Source organism: Aphelocoma coerulescens, chromosome 4 (genome assembly GCF_041296385.1).
Source record: "Aphelocoma coerulescens isolate FSJ_1873_10779 chromosome 4, UR_Acoe_1.0, whole genome shotgun sequence".
NCBI classification, from domain to species: domain Eukaryota; kingdom Metazoa; phylum Chordata; class Aves; order Passeriformes; family Corvidae; genus Aphelocoma; species Aphelocoma coerulescens.
The window spans coordinates 40751670-40766528 of record NC_091017.1 but is presented as its reverse complement, the minus strand read 5'-3'; the positions used below and the strand labels follow the sequence as shown (position 1 = coordinate 40766528).

The 14859-nt window shown below is 37.3% G+C and overlaps 1 protein-coding gene across 2 annotated transcripts in view; it reads left to right on the top strand.

Moving 5' to 3' along the window:
* Window positions 1–9776, top strand: part of SH3RF1 (SH3 domain containing ring finger 1) — an 85626-nt gene extending 75850 nt beyond the window's left edge. For both annotated transcript variants that reach the window (XM_069013691.1, XM_069013692.1), the window contains exons 11-12: window positions 643–977; window positions 7126–9776. In XM_069013691.1, coding sequence (XP_068869792.1) covers window positions 643–977; window positions 7126–7294 — 504 coding nt within the window. In that variant the 3' untranslated portion in view covers window positions 7295–9776. The remainder of the gene's footprint in view (window positions 1–642; window positions 978–7125) is intronic.
* Window positions 9777–14859: the final 5083 nt, after the last annotated feature.

Sequence of the window (14859 nt, the reverse complement as noted above, 5' to 3'; positions counted from 1 at the left end):
TTAAAAAAAATACAAGAAACACAAAAGCTACTTAAATAATTCTCTTCAGGGTAGGTAATAGTCTTCAGGGATTCTTGTCTGGACAAGCAAAAAGAATGTTTACAATCCTCCCCTTTAGCAGAGCAGCAAAACACAATGCATACCCCTTGGGGCGAATTTTTGTTAAATCGTGAAGGTCTTCCATTAGTGAGGGAGGATAAATAAAAGAAACTTACCTAAACAGCAGCTTCCAGAGCAGACTTTTCTCCCTGCTTGGTTTGAAGTGACTCTTTGTTTTCCTAGAAATCTTCATGTTAATGAAATGTTATACTTCATAGATTCCTGTTGTGGGAATCTTAACTCCTCATACCTTTTTCAAGACAACCTTTTGGGACAGAGCCATTTCATTTTAAGTTAAGCTTTAATCTAACAAAGTGAAAGGACTTAGCCAGTTTATGATCTAAATTGCGTGCTGTTTTTCTCTTTAGAATGTTAATGATTTTTTTTTTCTTTTGTAATTTTCATCATTATCTCTCTAATATCAAGTATGTCCTCATAATTTACTGAGTCCTCGCTGAGTATGATGTCGTCTATGAGAAGGAAGTGTTCAACTCTTTATGGGAGAGTTTTGTTCTAAAATGAGGCACTGCTTTTGGTTTACAGAAAGAAAAAAAAGGTCTGCTGAAACTGCTTTCTGGAGCATCCACTAAACGCAAGCCTCGGCTGTCACCTCCAGCGTCACCCACGCTGGAAGCTGAGCAGGCCGCAGCAGAGCTGGCCCTGCAAGGTGCAGTGGGGCCGGAGCTTCCGTCAGCAGGCACTCACAGCAAAGCTGGCTCCTGCCCCCCTGACAGCGAGGCCTCTGGGCCGGCGCAGGAGGCACCGCATCGGAAAACCAGCTCCCTGGATTCCTCCATTCCGATTGCACCGCCACCTCGGCAGCCTTGCTCATCGCTGGGGCCGGTCCTGAATGAATCCAGGCCTCTTGTGTGTGAAAGGTAAGCTATCCTATGCAGCTAGACTTGGGCAAACCAAGAAAAATCCATTCTCTGACACTTGTAGTTTATGTTAGAACTGCTTCAAAATGCTGAGATTTTATAGCAAGATGTAACTTATTTGTTAACAATTCTTTATTTACTTATCAACCAATACTCACGTTCATATTTGTTACTTTAAAGTTTTTGAATGAATAGACACTCAAATATGATGATCACAGGTTTGATATGAGAACTGAGGTAGACAAAATGGGCCTCCTATTTTGCAAAACAGAAGAACATTATATTCTTGCATGTGTGAGTGTCAGGTTAGTCATTTAAGATAATTAGCAGTGTATAACTGCCAACCAAAATATATGGTGAATGAGACCTTTATCTATCTATGTGTAGATTTCTTAATATTTGATTTCTTGAGCTTTTGCAAAGATACTTTTTACTGCCTGAATGCCCCATGGCTGTGCATCCACATAGCAAGCTCTAGGGAGGCCTCTGTGCTCTGGGAAGTGAGTCTGAAATACATACACTTGTCTGGACTCTGAGACTGACCAGCAGCTGCTTAAATGTTCTGTGACTTTTGTGTCCACCTATAGTTTTTCAAGTCCTCAGTAGAATGTGAAGGAAGTGGCAGTTTTTTAATACAGTATCTTTTATTCTTCCTGGTAGCAGACAAGCAGTATGAAGAGTGTCATAGGATTTCTTTTGCAGCAGCTACAGGATTGTGTGGTGGACAGAGAAAAAAATAGTAGAGTCACAATGTTAACAGCTCTAGGACTGAACTGATTCAAGCTGACTATTGTAGACTTTGTTCTGATACTATTAACCCATGGTGTGTGGGCACCCTGTTGTACTTCCTGTCTGATCTTAAACTATACCCATGTATTAAAATCCAGACAGTATATAACTTTCTACTTGTCTTTTAGTTCAATTCCGTCATACCTTTAATATTATTTAAAAGGTTATTTCCTTTATGCAATTGCCTTGCAGGAGATTGCTATTCCATACTGAATTTCTGAAGCACATTTACACTTAGAGATGGAAAATAAAACCTGAAGGACTCTTCTTTAAGAATAACATCATTAATTTTCACATTATCATAAGTCTGTTTGGCACAGTAATATGTTTTTATGCTTTGAATGTGAAAATAATATTAAATTCATTCTGGCATACCCAGTGCATATTAGTGTAAAACTCTTCCTATCATCGCAAGAAGTAGTTTTTTCACTTCCATGATGGAAATTTTTTTTCTCAGAACTACTTACAGAAAATTATGCTATATATTTTTATTGATCTGGTAATAACACATACTCAAACATTCTCTCTATCCTTACTATTATTTAAGTGATAATTGCTGCTGAAGAAGCATTGCTGCAAGATAATTCTCAGTGGTAGTCATGCAAAATTGTTACATTTTTGTCAGTGTATTTAGACATAATTTCATCTGGGTTCCCCTTGTCCTTTTCTGGACAGGGTTAAATTTGATGTGCCCTTGCACATTTCCTTTGGCTGAATTTCTTAAAATGTGATGATTAATAATACTTAAAATTTACATTGTACTCAATATCTCAAAGTAATTTATAAGCATTGATTACTCTTCAGCAGTCTGGAAGACATGGTGGGTAGGAATCATACTGATGATGCAATGGCATCTTCAGTGACAATTTTATTTGAGGAGAGAAATATTCATGAGGATAAGCTCCACAAAAAGTTGAAGAACAGAGAAATCTCCTGCTAGGATTATTCTGCTCTTTTATCTCCCGATCCCAATCACAGATTACAATATAACGGGAAAAAGAAACAGTACTCTTTCTATTCTGACTCTGGCTTGGCAGTGTAATTATTAGTGTTCAAGTTCTATTTTCAAAGGTGACTAGAGGATTTAGGAGTCAGATTCTTCTGATTATTCTTCATGAACTAGGAGCAAAATAAGCTGACTCAACCCTGGAAAACACATGAAAATGTTCTGTTTTGGATACAGAATTTTCCCCAAACTCCTTGCTTCCTTTATGTTTCAGTATCAGATTTTTATGCTAATCCCACTGTTTCTCCATTCACTGGGACTGCGAGTTTCCTAGAATATGTCTTTCCTTTATGTTCTATAGAAAATTAGAAGTAAAACTTGTGAACTTTTTTCCAACCATACAAAATAAGTGGATGGACATTTGATTTGTTTGATAGCAGACAAGCTCTTTGTGTCGTGGGTTTGCAGATACTGAATACCATTGTGCATTTAACTTAAAGGAAGGCAAGATGATGACATTCTCTTCAATGTTGCTACTGCAGGTCTGCTCTGTAGTTCCCATTCCTGTACTCACTCTGCTCCTGTGAACTAGGTTGGTTGCTTGCTGTGGTCCATGTTCCTTGTACAGAAGGAGCAGAGATGTTTAACAGAAATTTCAGCCAAGCCTTACTTAGATTTTGGAGCATTCCAGTCACCTGAGACTCTGCAGTGGGGCTCAGTCATTTCTTCTGAGTCTCCAGCCAGTACAAAGGTTGTCTTGGGGTGATTTCTTGTATTGATGCAGTGCTGACAAGGCCAAGGATCACTGTCTTTACAAAGATAAACCCAACTTCCTGCAATTCCCAGAGTGAGACATGCTGTGCTATGAATATACAGGAATTTGGTTATCTGAGGAGTTTACTTTTTCCATAAAAGTTAAAAGAAAATTTCAAGCTCATTTCATGAGCTTTCTCTTTTAGAGGGAAATGTTGCTTAAATAGCCTTTAATTTTACAGTAAATAGACAGCATTGTAATAATAAACTACCCAGTATTTCACAAGGGTGTTAGAGACCTGAAGTTGAACCTAAATACACGTCACTGCACATCCTAAATTATAAAATGAATTTTTCATCCAGTTACAGTGAAAGAAAAGCAGTAATTTTGTTCTCTGATTAAAGTGACCCCAAGTAATTTCATCTACCACACAATGACTGGTGTAACATCTGCTCCCAGTGAGTGGGCCAGTGGCTTTATAGGGCAGCAAGCCTTACCACATCTGGCACCATTTAATGCTGTTAGTTAGATGCTGAGAATCACTCTGCCCTCGATGGGCGTTGGTGATCTGTAGGAGTCAAGGCACCCACTCAGAAGACACAAGAGCTGCACAACAGCAGGGCACACTTGAGCTGGAAAGTAAAAATTCTAAGTGCAAGGAAAAAAAGCTAAATCGAGAAGTTGAGTAATAATTATGAGTATAACTTGTGTAATGGGAGTAATTCCAACTTTCTGTGTTTCTCTCAGCTAAAATTTTCTGCATGTGAGAAAGTATTATTATCCACTTGTTGATCAGAAAAACCACAAATAATCGTCCAAAAACCAAACACAACTAGGTGGGAATAAAAGCAGTATTTTGTGTCCAGTGAAACAGAAGCAACAAAGAAATGGAGAAACACATGAAAGATAGAATTTTTTCCATGTTACTGAAAAGTGTGAGAAATGCCAATATTAAAAATGAAAAGTAGAACGGAGAACTGTGAAGACAGACCACCACCCTTTTCAAAATAAAAAATAAATTCACAAATACAAAGCAAAAGCACTGTGGGATATAGCCAGACACATTAAGCAAAATACAGCAAACAACCAGTGGCAAATATATTGGCTACTTCTGGGAAGCTAAAGTACTTTTATTTTTATAATACTAAGATTTTGTCACGAGCTGATTAAAAATAATTAGGGTAATACTTTGAAAATTAGTAAAAATGTGATAAGACAGTCAAAGAAAAATAAAAGAAAGGAAAAACTTCATAGTTGTACAGCTTCGTTGCATGTAAAATATTAAGTGACCACAAAATACCTACAAATTTGATCTTCAGACATTGAAAACATTTGCAAATACTGAATAGGGAGACAAACAAGGAAGTGTTTTGGAAGATTCAAACATGTGGGAATGAACATGTTTTTCCAAAACGTAGGTCATGCTTAGTAAATATGATTATTTTTCTTCAGGGACCTTGCAATGAACTTTTGAGCTGAAGCATAAGCTTTTTATTCTGCATGAAATTGGTAGTTTTGGCAATAGTTGTAGATGATGAAATAAGTAATGGAAAAGTAGTTTTTGTTCCATAGCTAATCCAGGGTGATCTGGATAGACAGCTGTGTGAGTGTGTGATGGGTCTGGGTCTGATGACCTCTCTTTGGGCAAATAGGATTTGTAAAATGTGGCATGAAATTTGAAGAAGGACATGTGATTTACAGGTACAAAGCCTGATGGGTTTCTTCTTTTAAAAATTGAAAAATACAGTAAAATAGCACTTTAAAACCAGGGGTGTTGTGCTCTGTTTTAGACACTCGATTTCAAGATGAGTATCAAGATAGTTGGGAAGCTAAAATTTAATAAGAAGTACCAAATTACTGCAGAGGTTTTTGGACACTGTATGGAAAGCTTAGAACAACAGAGTGCTAGCTGGTGATCCTCCAGGGAGGGCAAAGAGAAGATGGGAGCAAGCAGCAGCAGAGAACAGCCTTGTCAATCAATTCAGGGGAGCATAGAGGTTACTGACAGAATTAGAAACTGAAAACAAGTATTTCAAGTCAAACGTTTACAGGGCAGTGTTTGACAGAGTGCAAGGGGAGGCAGGCAGGTATTCTTTCTTCAAACTTGTGTTTTTACCAGGCTATGTAGCATGCTGGTTAGTTTTCAGCCTGGGAGCAACCTGCTTGTTAACAGCAAGAGAAGTTCTTCATAGCTTTATTGCAGTTCTTTATCCTTCACTATCTTGTCCTGCCTGAGTAGAGGCTATTGTTTTAACTCAAGCAGTTTACAGTCTCAATTTAACTTACAGTCTATTAAAAATACTTGGTTCTTATTTGCTAAGTCAGCATTAAAACCTAAGCTTGCCTACAGCAGAAGTTAGTGCAGGCCTAGGTTGGATGCAGGGCATTGTGGAGCTGCACACTAATAAATCTTGTAATTGGCCTGGTAGCTTTTATGAAGCATGAATCTCATAATTCCTGTGTTCTGAAATCTGGGGATTGCCATAACTGAAACAAAGTCATGGCTTATAAATCACTAATAAATAACATTTGGCAACTAATTAAGTCCAAATATGTTTTGCTATACTTCGATTTCCTAAGAGACTTTAATTATTTACAAAGTGCAGCTACTCTTTTCTGAATACTTTTCACTGTATGGTGAGACTTCATTTTTATTTCTTATATTCTTAAGCAAAACATTCTACTATAACACAGTATCTTTGTCTGCTTCAATATTACAGAATTAACTTGTTTTATTATGTGTGTATTGAGCTATAATTGGCATTCTATCCTTTACTAGACTATATCCTGTTATTTTTTCTTTTCATCAGATCATTAATTTATTTTAATCTATTAAAATAATAAATTATTTTAAGCTTATTAAGATAATTATCTTAATTTATGAAGTAATAGAATTTTAGGTTGATGTGAACTGGAACTATGGTAGAAGAGACTGAGTGGTGTTATCCATGTTTAAAAACAGAGAGAGAAGACTGCAGCCTCTTTTTAATACACTCTTACTTGAAAAGTGATTTTACTATGATAGACTCAAAAAATACACTTTTCTTTGCATCAGGTGCTTAAGAAAATTGTTGAGTTGAATATAGTTTTTAATATAGCAGTACAAAGGTTGTGCAGTTGTGTCCAAATAAGATAGAGTATGTTCTATCTTGAACAGTTTCTAAGAAAAATAAAAATAATTTAAAACAGCAAATCAAATTAATAGGTTTTGTTGGTTTCTTCCTTTTGTTCTTTGCCTTTCCTTAAGAGCCGTTACTGGGATAATATAAAATTAAACATACACTTGTAAAATTATGATTCTTGTTGAATCACACTGACTGAAAGAGTCTGCAAATTTATATTGAAAAAAATTTTTACAATTTCCTGCTGTTGTTTAACTATTGTCTGTATTTTTACAGGGATCTTGGTGAAAAAAAACCATAGGAGATGCATGAATTTGCCTTAAATTTATTATGTTGCTATTGTTATTATCTGTTCGAGACGTATTTCTAAGTTGTTACATACTCAGCAAACAGTTCTAGACAGTTTCCTGTGTTCATACTCTTCAACAGGCACAGAAATATTTTTAAAAGTATCAGGTTAAAAAAAAAAGGGGGGGGGGGGGGGGAGGGGGCAAAAAAAAAGAACCTGAATGAAGGTGTTTTTTTCTAATTACACAGGTACAGAGTTGTGGTATCCTATCCTCCCCAGAGCGAAGCAGAACTTGAACTTAAGGAAGGTGACATTGTTTTTGTACACAAAAAGCGTGAGGATGGCTGGTTCAAAGGCACTCTGCAACGAAATGGAAAGACTGGCCTTTTCCCTGGCAGCTTTGTAGAGAACATTTGAGAAGATTCATTCCAAGAGCTCCAAATTATACTGTACTGTAAAATAGCACAAATATTTTGCCAGAAAAAGCACAGTCATGAAATATTTTCAAATGACTGTAATGTAAACAAGAATCTACATATTTTTACAGTGTCTATAGCACAATTACACCAGCGAACAAAGGAGATGAAGGCATCTGCTGGTTTTATCACTTTGAATTCTTAAGTGTGATGTGTGCCTTGTACTGTCTGATTTATTATATAGAGGAATTTTTTCCCCAAGTATGTTACATAAATGAGCAATTGTTTACAAGGCTGTAACTAATTTATTCTTGTTTTTTTTTTTTAACTTGAATTTTGTGTAATAGCTACAATTCTTGTGACTATGATTTTAACAAATTATTAATTTATGAAAGAGTAACAAAGGGGAAGCTGGATTCTCTCCTTATGAGCAAGCAATTATATCTGATAAAGAGCCTCCCATTTATCCTCTGGACATTTTTCCCCTGCTGTGTCTGACAGTGGAGTAAGTCTCTGTTGTATGAGTTAATGTTGAGTGGTGGTGATGTGGCGTCAAATAGAATTTGCCAAATGGGGAAAAATGTGTATTTTCTTCTTTGGACAGAGAAAAAAAAAGTCAGTGGTGTTCTTGAGTCTACTTTTACTTCTTCATGAATCACCCAAGTAGAGTAATGTTTCCAGGAGGCAAATATATATGTGAACAACTGAATAAAACCATCTCAAGGTTAGGATCATCTCAAGGTTAGGAAAGAAGAAATTTAGGAGTGCCAACAAGAAATTCCCTATACCTTCTGTTCATGTAGTAACTGGACTATTTGAACAAAGCTTAGCTTTGTATATTTGGCCAGTTCTTTGGGCATTTAGCGCTCAGGATCCAACAAAATTGGAAGGAATGTTAAAGCCCAACACTTAGGATGAATATAACTTGAAAACATCTGTTTGATAAGACTGAATATAAAAATAAAATTATAAGTTGTACTTAATGTCTAAAAATGCCTAAGACGTGTAATTTGCTGTTTTCTTCTCAAAATGATCTGCATGGCCAAGAGATGTTTTAAAATGTCTGAGCAGTAGTGGTGGTAAGTGATGCACTTGTGTTAAAGTAAAAGGCTGTATGAAACACTGTGAAAACTTTACTAACTTCTTAACCATTGCTACTTTGGTATGTTCTGACTTTTTCTTTGTCTTGCATGTGTTACTCAATTCCTGCAGTAATGTAACTGTGCATGGTTGGCATTTCCCATTCCAATTTCCTGTTGCTGGGTTATTTTTCTCTGAAAGTTTCCCAAAAGCCACTTGACCAAAACTAGTGAGCAACTTGCCTTCAACCAGAGAAGGTGTCCAGTGTTTGAATCATTTATAAATTTTTTTAGCCTCCTTGCAGCTGATGGATATAAAGAATGCAGCCTGCAGGAAATATGTTGTTAGTCTTTCAGGGTTTTGTTAGAGATTTGACACTGGTGAACACAGCGCTACTCAGCTGAACTTTTTTTTTTATTATTTTATTGTTTGATTATAGCAGCTTAATGATGATTCGTTTTTTGTAAGACACTGAGCACCATCATCTCCACTTAAATCCATTTAAATCTGATGTAGTTTGGCTGTTACTCAGCACTTTACAAAGGGAAGCCAGTAGGGTGATTCAGTGTCGCACAGTACACAGAAACAGTGATCTGTTAAATCCTTATAATTTTCTTGAATTTATACATTGAAAAATATCAAATGTTAATGACAGATTTCTTGCAATATCAGGTAGTATCGTGATGGTCTTAAAAATAAGAAAAAATATATCTATAAATATATATAGTTGGGCCTGACAGCATTCCCAAATTAACCATCTCCCTTAAACACTGTATCATCCAGTTTTTGCATTTTTAAATCTTTTAAATAGTTTACTTGAATATTCATGTAATATATAAAGGTTTTGTGAAATGAATTTTAGTTAGAAAGACGCTGATATCAGCTTTTGTCAGCATAAATTGGCACTAGTGTGTCGTAATCTTATTTTGGAAAATTTAGTGCATTTTATATTAAAGACTACTAAAGGTTAATTTTTTTCTATCTCTGCTCTCCATATTTTAAACTAAGTGACTAAGGTACCTCTATTAATAGAATTTCATGATGTAAAGTCAGTTAAAAATCAGCTGTTAATCCAATAGTTCTGTTAGATGGAATACATTTTTAATTGATTTTTTTTAACATTGAGTAAATGTTTGTAAAAAGGGCTTATTACATAGCAGTGCAACAATGACAAAAATGCAGTTTATCATGCCTTTTTTTGTGATCTTTTGGGGGTTATTTTTTGGTTTTGGCTTGGGATTAATTCAGTGTAGAAACAGAAAAACCCTGTGCATTTGCTTTGTGTAATTCCATAAAAAAATTTTGTAAGGTATTTTATATCTATGTTTGAAGTCCAGTGAATGTTAAGTGTTTGATTTACTATGTTAAACTTCCAATCCTAATAAATATTTTCTTAGCAAACAGCTACAGCAAATAGTGTATGCAAACATTAAACATAAATTACTTGTAAAGAATTTGACAATAAAACTACCAGAACTTAATTTCTGAATTCTTAGGAGGGTATTTCTGCTCACAGAGAAAAAGTCTTCAGATTCCATAATGTAAGAAGCTTGGAATGATGACTATAATGCAAAAATTGTAGAGAGAACTGAGGACCTGGCTGGTCTTTTCCCCAACTCCTTATTTCAGTGAGTAACTTCAGAAGAGGTAGGTAACTCCATCTCAGTCTGTTCATGATGGAACTACAGTCTCATTAACAGCGTATCAGGTGCACAATAGTTAAAAACTGTTTTCCCTGGAGGAAGAAGTCTCTGGTGTAATGGACCTGCTATAGATTGGGAGAGGCTGAAGCACCTGCCCAAACTTCCACTGTGGGTGGAAGTGTTGGGTGGCAAGAGACTCATTTGCCTGAAGAAGTTTCTGGGCATGGCAGTCAGGCAGCAACTGGCTAATGAGGAGACCTTGATTTGCATGTGGTTACATGACTGCTATATACATGTGGCCTCTGGGAAAATTGGTGGAAATTAATCCTAAAATTGTTTGCAAATATGTTTGAGACTTGGGCCATAATCTGTCAGTTAAGACTGACGAGCAGAACCTAAATTGTGCTAGCAGTGAATGGTGCAGCGTTGGGTGCCCTCTGGAAGAAGGAGCATCTCAGCCAACCTTCTTTAACTAAGGGAGGTGAGGAGAGGGGGGAAGGCAGCACAATTTGTAGAAATGCAGAATGGAGAATATTGAAAAGCAAGATTTATTTGTTTTTTCAGAACTGTGGTCTGACATCAGTGCATCCGTAGGAGAAAAGTACAAACACCATGTCTGTGTAGCAGAAGTAAGGCTATTTCTTTGGGTTGGTTTTTTCGTTTGTTCTCTTGTTTTGTATTGTAATTATTGAGTAATTCTAATATGTGTTTAACATTTGGCTTGCCAAAGGTACATGAAATCTTGTTCACCCTCACTTCATTACCTCTGCCTTATCACAGTAATGACAATTATGCTGGTTTTGCATAGGCTGAAAAATAAGGCTTCTGAGCATTCTGACTTTTTTCAGAGAGCTGGCAAAATACTGTGTCTGGCTTGTTCTTTCCAGTAGCTTTAAGCAAATGTGTTTAAAGGTGCACACTGAATGATGAATAATGAATAATGAAACACAAAAATCCACTTGTTAGTTAAAAAGATTTGTGTCTGGCATTACTAAAACTCCTACAATGTAGTCTTTCATATACATGCACAATTGATGCCACTGGTGTCTGTAGGATACGCCAATACTCTTTGGATTCCTACCATGCTTTTGCAATATATATACTTCTCAAATCACGCTCAGATGCTTGTTCCCTGCACTTGGTTAATACATCTTAAGCAGGTTTGAAGCTTGACTTAAACAAAACCAGTGTCATAAATCTTTTGAATATCAACAACAACAACACTTCTACTAATAATAATTCTTTTTTAATGGCATACTTGCAATATTTGTATATAGGAACAAAAGAGCTGAGAATGGTGAGGATGAATGATGAGAACATGGACATTAGATGTGGGGAAAAATGGGAAAGAGAAAAGGATTTGGAAGACCTGTATATGGGACCTGAATCTTAACTAAATTATTAGTGATATTGCCTTAGTTAATAGACTTAAGCTCTGTGAAAGGACTTAAGAGGAACTTGGATGTCTAAGGCTGAAGATGCGGCCCTCAGTCTTTACCCAGTCTCTTAAGCTTGTATTTGTTTCGTGCTTGTGTCTAGAACAGCTGCTGTTCTCCTGTCAAATACATTTGAAATACAACACTAAGCATCTCTGTTTCTGAATTTAGTTGCAGGTTTGCATTATTAAACAGGGGTAGTGTCCCCTTTCTACATATTTTATGCAGTAACACTAACATTAGAGGACTGAATCTCTTGGGAAATGCATACCAACATGCATGCCAATAGCTCTTACTTTCTGGGAGACAAACTTGTTCCCAACCTTGAGGTAAGCACCTGCTCTTGAAAACTTGAGGTGTCCTCCTTTGCCAACTGACAATTCCTGTGCCTCTGAGGTATGTGGTGTAAAACCCACTTTCAAAGTAAAGGCTGACTGGTTTTTGTGAGTTTAAAGGTAGATTCTGATGGATTAAATCTGCCTCCAAATGCGATCATCAGCATCTAAACCCTTCTAGGAGGAGCCTCCTTGAGCCTGACTTCCGTGGGTGAGAGACTTCGCTGGTCCATTTTAACAGCTGAAGAGCGCTTTGTTCAGAATCAGCCTGGTACAAGGAACAAAGCAACATGAATTTGCAATACCCAGTGTGCAATGTGCAAAAGCCATTAAAAATGTTGCATAATGAGCATTTCATGTGTGCCTATCAAATCAGAGTGGTTACACTCTACATAGTATTAGCAGAACTCAGAAAGTATTATCTATCTGTTCCTATTACTATACTCCTTTCTGTCAGCTGTATTATTTTGCTAAAATGTGGCAAAATCAGTTCTTAACTGCTCTACTGTTCCTCCTCAGTGGAGTAAAGAAAATTTAGACACAGTGACATTAGCCCCAGATTTCAATTACTCACAGTTCTAACAAGCTTGTAAAAATTCCCCTTAGCACATGTAAATGAATAGCACTTGGCTGCACTGTGCACCCAACTCTAGTGCCCACGTGGTTCAAGTTACATGGCCCAGAGGCCTTCTGATGTTTGCATCTAGTAGTCATTCAGATCAAAACCAATTCACAGGATGTCCAAACACTAGCTACATTCTCATTTCAGTGTGGTGAGAACGGCCTGTGCAGGAGTGTAGAGAGCGGAAATTTGGCTGGCACATCAAGACAAAATACACTTTCCATTACAAAGGCAGAAAGAAAAATGTCAGGATTTTAAAATATCCGTGCAGGTGTTTTTTTGTCTCTGCTACCTTAGATAGAACCTCACTTCACAAAGTAAATGGACTTTAATTCCTGACTCCCCATCCCCCCTCTTCCCAGAAAGGAAAGCAATATAAGCCTTTAGAAATATCCAGATTCTTTGGCATTAGAACACATGGTTGGATTCTCAATTACTCCAAATCAGTGCTACTTCATTGATTTCATTAAACTTTCCTGGCATACACTGAATATGCCCCCTACTGTTAAATAGTGAAGGAAAATATCTCATCTGCCCTGAAGGAATGAATATGTTTGAAAGAAACTGAGCTGGATGATTTTCATACTTGGAAAATACAAATCTATTCGGGCTGTGTTATGCTTCTCTCAAAAAACGTTTGTCCCACTGCTACAGCTGAGGCACTAGATCAAAGATGATGCTGTTTAGCAGCACTGTAAATCATAGAAGACTTGCTCACTTTTCAGTCAAACCTATAAATTTCCAGATCCACAATTGCACAGTAGGCTTTGGTCTGCTAACAGCTGCTAGTCCCAAAATCTTTTGTGGTTAGTTGCTTCTGTATTTTCTCATGGTGTATCTGCGAATGCTTGGGAGGGGAGATGAGTCAGCAGCAGAATAACTTTAAAGTGGTCATTGACTTTGTTCTCCACAACAAGGGACGTGCCCTAGGTCAAATTTCTTATTTCAGCTGGTTGAACTTCTGAATAAGCTGAAGAATGTTAGCTCTAAAAGTTTACAGTTCAAAGAATTTTTCTCCACTCCTCTGGTAGGCAGTCTTAGTGTGTCTTTTGAATACACACAGATCAGGGAAAGCTCCTTATTTTCATGCTCCTTACCAAAGCTTTACTCTATGCCGCTATCCAACTTCTAAGTTTATAGTACACAAGTAACTATTTGCCCCTGCAGTCACTGAAATTCTTTGCATTCAGTAAATTAAAATCTGTGATATAGCTTTTTTACAAGGATAAAGTTTAATTGTTTTTAAGATAAAGTAATATAGGGCTTTGTAAAGATGAACATTTTCTTGAAAGGTAAGAACACATGCAAAGAGATAAACATTTTAAAAGTTTAAAAAATGGGTACTCATCCTACCTAGGCATTCAGTATTCTTGATTACTTGCACCAAGTGTGTATTTCTTAATACTGAATGGGTTATTTCTGCCACAGACTGTTAAAATTCTCAGAAAGCTGGAGATTTTCTGTTGAGAATGTCTCCAGTAAATAGGAAAAAGAGAGCAAGAATGAGATGGCATTGGAATTCTGTCTGAAGAACCAGAGACTGGTTCAGGACCAAATTTTAAGTGGTCCAGTTGTACATACCACAACCATGTCACTGTTTGGAGGACTGCCATAGCTGCTCTCAAGAAAATGGCAGACAGTATTTCTCATTTGTTCTTTACCTTACTTAGAATACTCCTCGTTAAGGAAATCCACGTTAACCTACTGTCAAACACAGATAAAATGTGGCCGTAATGGCAAAACACAACAGTGCTCTTGTAATTTGTTTCTCTGATTTGGCAATGTTAGTGAACACTTAGATGATCCAAGAAGTTAACTACTAACATATAAAATTCTATAGGTGATGTTTCTCAACACCGTGTGCTGTTCTCTACAGCACAGCATCAGCAGGCTTGAGCATCAGTTTCTGAGTCTGGGAAAGTTACGCAGTTCTCTTTGGAAAAGCTGACATGTCAGCAGTGAATGTGCCAGTGGGGAGCGGGTGGGAGGAGAAACAGCCCTGTAATTACAGAGATCAGTGAAACATTGTCTGGTCCAACCACAGGTATTTTGTATTTTACAATATGCTATTCCATAGTAAATGATGCTAGCAATCCTCTCCCACAGTAGGTCAGGGAGGTTTGTAAGTGGATGTGACCAAGTGTTTGGATGTTGGGGGATGAGGACCACAACAGAACTTAGCTGGTTCTGTGTCTGGGGGGGGGCTCTGGTGACAGCTGTGTTGCCAGAGCCCCAAAGTGCAGGCACAGTCTGGGCTGATGGCAAGAACTGCTGTCAGAGCTGCACGACAGCTCAGAGGACAAAGCCAGGCTGTGAGAGCTGTCACATCTCTGCAGAGGCCACGCTGATGGGAAGTGGTCAGTCAGGAGGATGTGTCGCAGGCCCGTGGTGTGTTTGTGCTGGCAAACCTTTGTTGTGTGGACTCCGTGTTGAGTGTGCTACTGATGAAC